This window comes from Colobus angolensis, unplaced genomic scaffold (assembly GCF_000951035.1).
Source record: "Colobus angolensis palliatus isolate OR3802 unplaced genomic scaffold, Cang.pa_1.0 Scaffold6486, whole genome shotgun sequence".
NCBI lineage: Eukaryota > Metazoa > Chordata > Mammalia > Primates > Cercopithecidae > Colobus > Colobus angolensis.
This window is the reverse complement of record NW_012120139.1, coordinates 2,438-4,084: the sequence shown is the minus strand read 5'-3', so window position 1 is coordinate 4,084 and position 1,647 is coordinate 2,438. Positions and strand designations below refer to the sequence as shown.

At 61.0% G+C, this 1,647-nt stretch overlaps 1 protein-coding gene across 1 annotated transcript in view; it reads left to right on the top strand.

Moving 5' to 3' along the window:
- Position 1: 1 nt before the first annotated feature.
- The window catches only part of LOC105527736 (transient receptor potential cation channel subfamily M member 2-like), a gene marked incomplete at its 3' end in the record, with an annotated part of 3,455 nt that continues 1,809 nt past the window's right edge, over positions 2-1,647 (top strand). The window contains exons 1-2 of the mRNA XM_011964150.1: positions 2-81; positions 1,098-1,203. Of these exons, the coding sequence (XP_011819540.1) occupies positions 2-81; positions 1,098-1,203 (186 nt within the window). The remainder of the gene's footprint in view (positions 82-1,097; positions 1,204-1,647) is intronic.

Below are 1,647 nucleotides of genomic sequence, written 5' to 3'. Positions count from 1 at the left end.
CATGGGCCGGACGGGACTGCGTGGGCGCGGGAGCCTCAGCTGCTTTGGACCCAACCACACGCTGTACCCCATGGTCACGCGGTGAGTTCACGTCTGCCAGGCACCAGCACCTCAGCAACGCGGCCGCTCCCACCCTCACCACGGGCTGCTGCCACTCCCCGGTGCCCAGGGGACGGGAGGGTGGCTTTGGTGCTTGGCACTTGGTGCCCATCAAGGGGACGTGAGGGGCGTCTGTGGATAAACATGAATACACCCGAAACGGGGCAGGAATGTCCATGCTCCCCGTCCTGGAGGAAGATCCCAGGAGCATGCCCGTCTCCCGGGGCTGCCTTTACTTTTCTGCCGGTCCCAGCCCATGAGAGGACCCCCCCTCCACAGGGACGCAGCCCCACGCTCAACCCCACCACAGGCTCACCCCTCAGACTCAGTCCTCTGCACTCCAGCAGCCGGCCCACTGCTCTCACCCCAGGCACAGGCCGCCTTCCGTGCGGGTGCAGACGCCTCTGTCCCTGAGGAAACTGCTGGGGGTTCTTGCTGCCCACATGGGGCAGGAGTGAGATTCTGGGGCCCAGGCCCAGCTGCTGTGCCCCATGCTTTCTGGGGGCTGTGCCTCCACAGCCGGGACCTCCCCCACTGGAGGGGCCTTTGGCCTCACGCTCCCCTTGCTGCCCAGCCACTCTCACCCAGTGGCTTCTCTGGCCATGCAGAGATGGCCCTGGGGTGCGAGGCAAAGCCTCTGCTCCCTGGTCCTTTGGCCTTTGCGGGTGGCACTCGGCACCTCACATCACCCAATGTCACCTCACTGGGTTCCCACTGCCATTTTCTAAGAGTGATCAAACTGCGAAGCTGGGTCAAAGGGCAGGTGCCTCTCTAAGGGTTTTAATCTTTAAACAATTCTCCATGAAGGCTGGGGCTCTTTCTACTCCTACCAGCTGTTGACGGAAGTGAGGTTACTAGCTCAGTCTTTTCCCTGGGATGAAAAACTTGAAAAAGAACATGGTTTGAGCGTGCGGTGGGCCTGACACTGCCCCAGAGCGGCGCAGGGGAGGGTGGAGGCCACAGCGGGTCCTGGGCAGCTGTGGTCGCTCCCTCTGCAGGTGGAGGCGGAATGAGGATGGAGCCATCTGCAGGAAGAGCATAAAGAAGATGCTGGAAGTGCTGGTGGTGAAGCTCCCTCCCTCTGAGCACTGGGCCCTGCCTGGGGTAAGGCTGCAGCGCGTGCGTCACTCGTCCATTCATCCATTCCACCTACAGACTGAACACCAGCCCCCAGGCAGGGAGGGTTCAAGACCCCAGCCTGTTTTGTCTGTAGAAAACACTCCTCCTCCCATTTCCTCATGTTGCAGTTAGAAAAACCCAGGATTAGAGGATCCTTTGGTGCATAAACACTAACGGGGCACCTACTATGGGCTGGGCTGGAGGCCACCTGGGCTTCCCTTGGGGGGTTCAGGGTGTTGGGGTCAGAGGTAGCTCCTCACCAGTGTCTCAGACACTGCCCTGCTCCTGACCTTCAGGGCCAGGTGCTGAGCCATAAAGACAGGACAGTCTCATCCAGGGACAGTGACAGGCAGGGTCCAGGGGTTGGGTCTGGGGTTCCACTCACCGGCATCTCTGTCGGCTCTGGCTGGTCATTGAAAAAGGCACTCG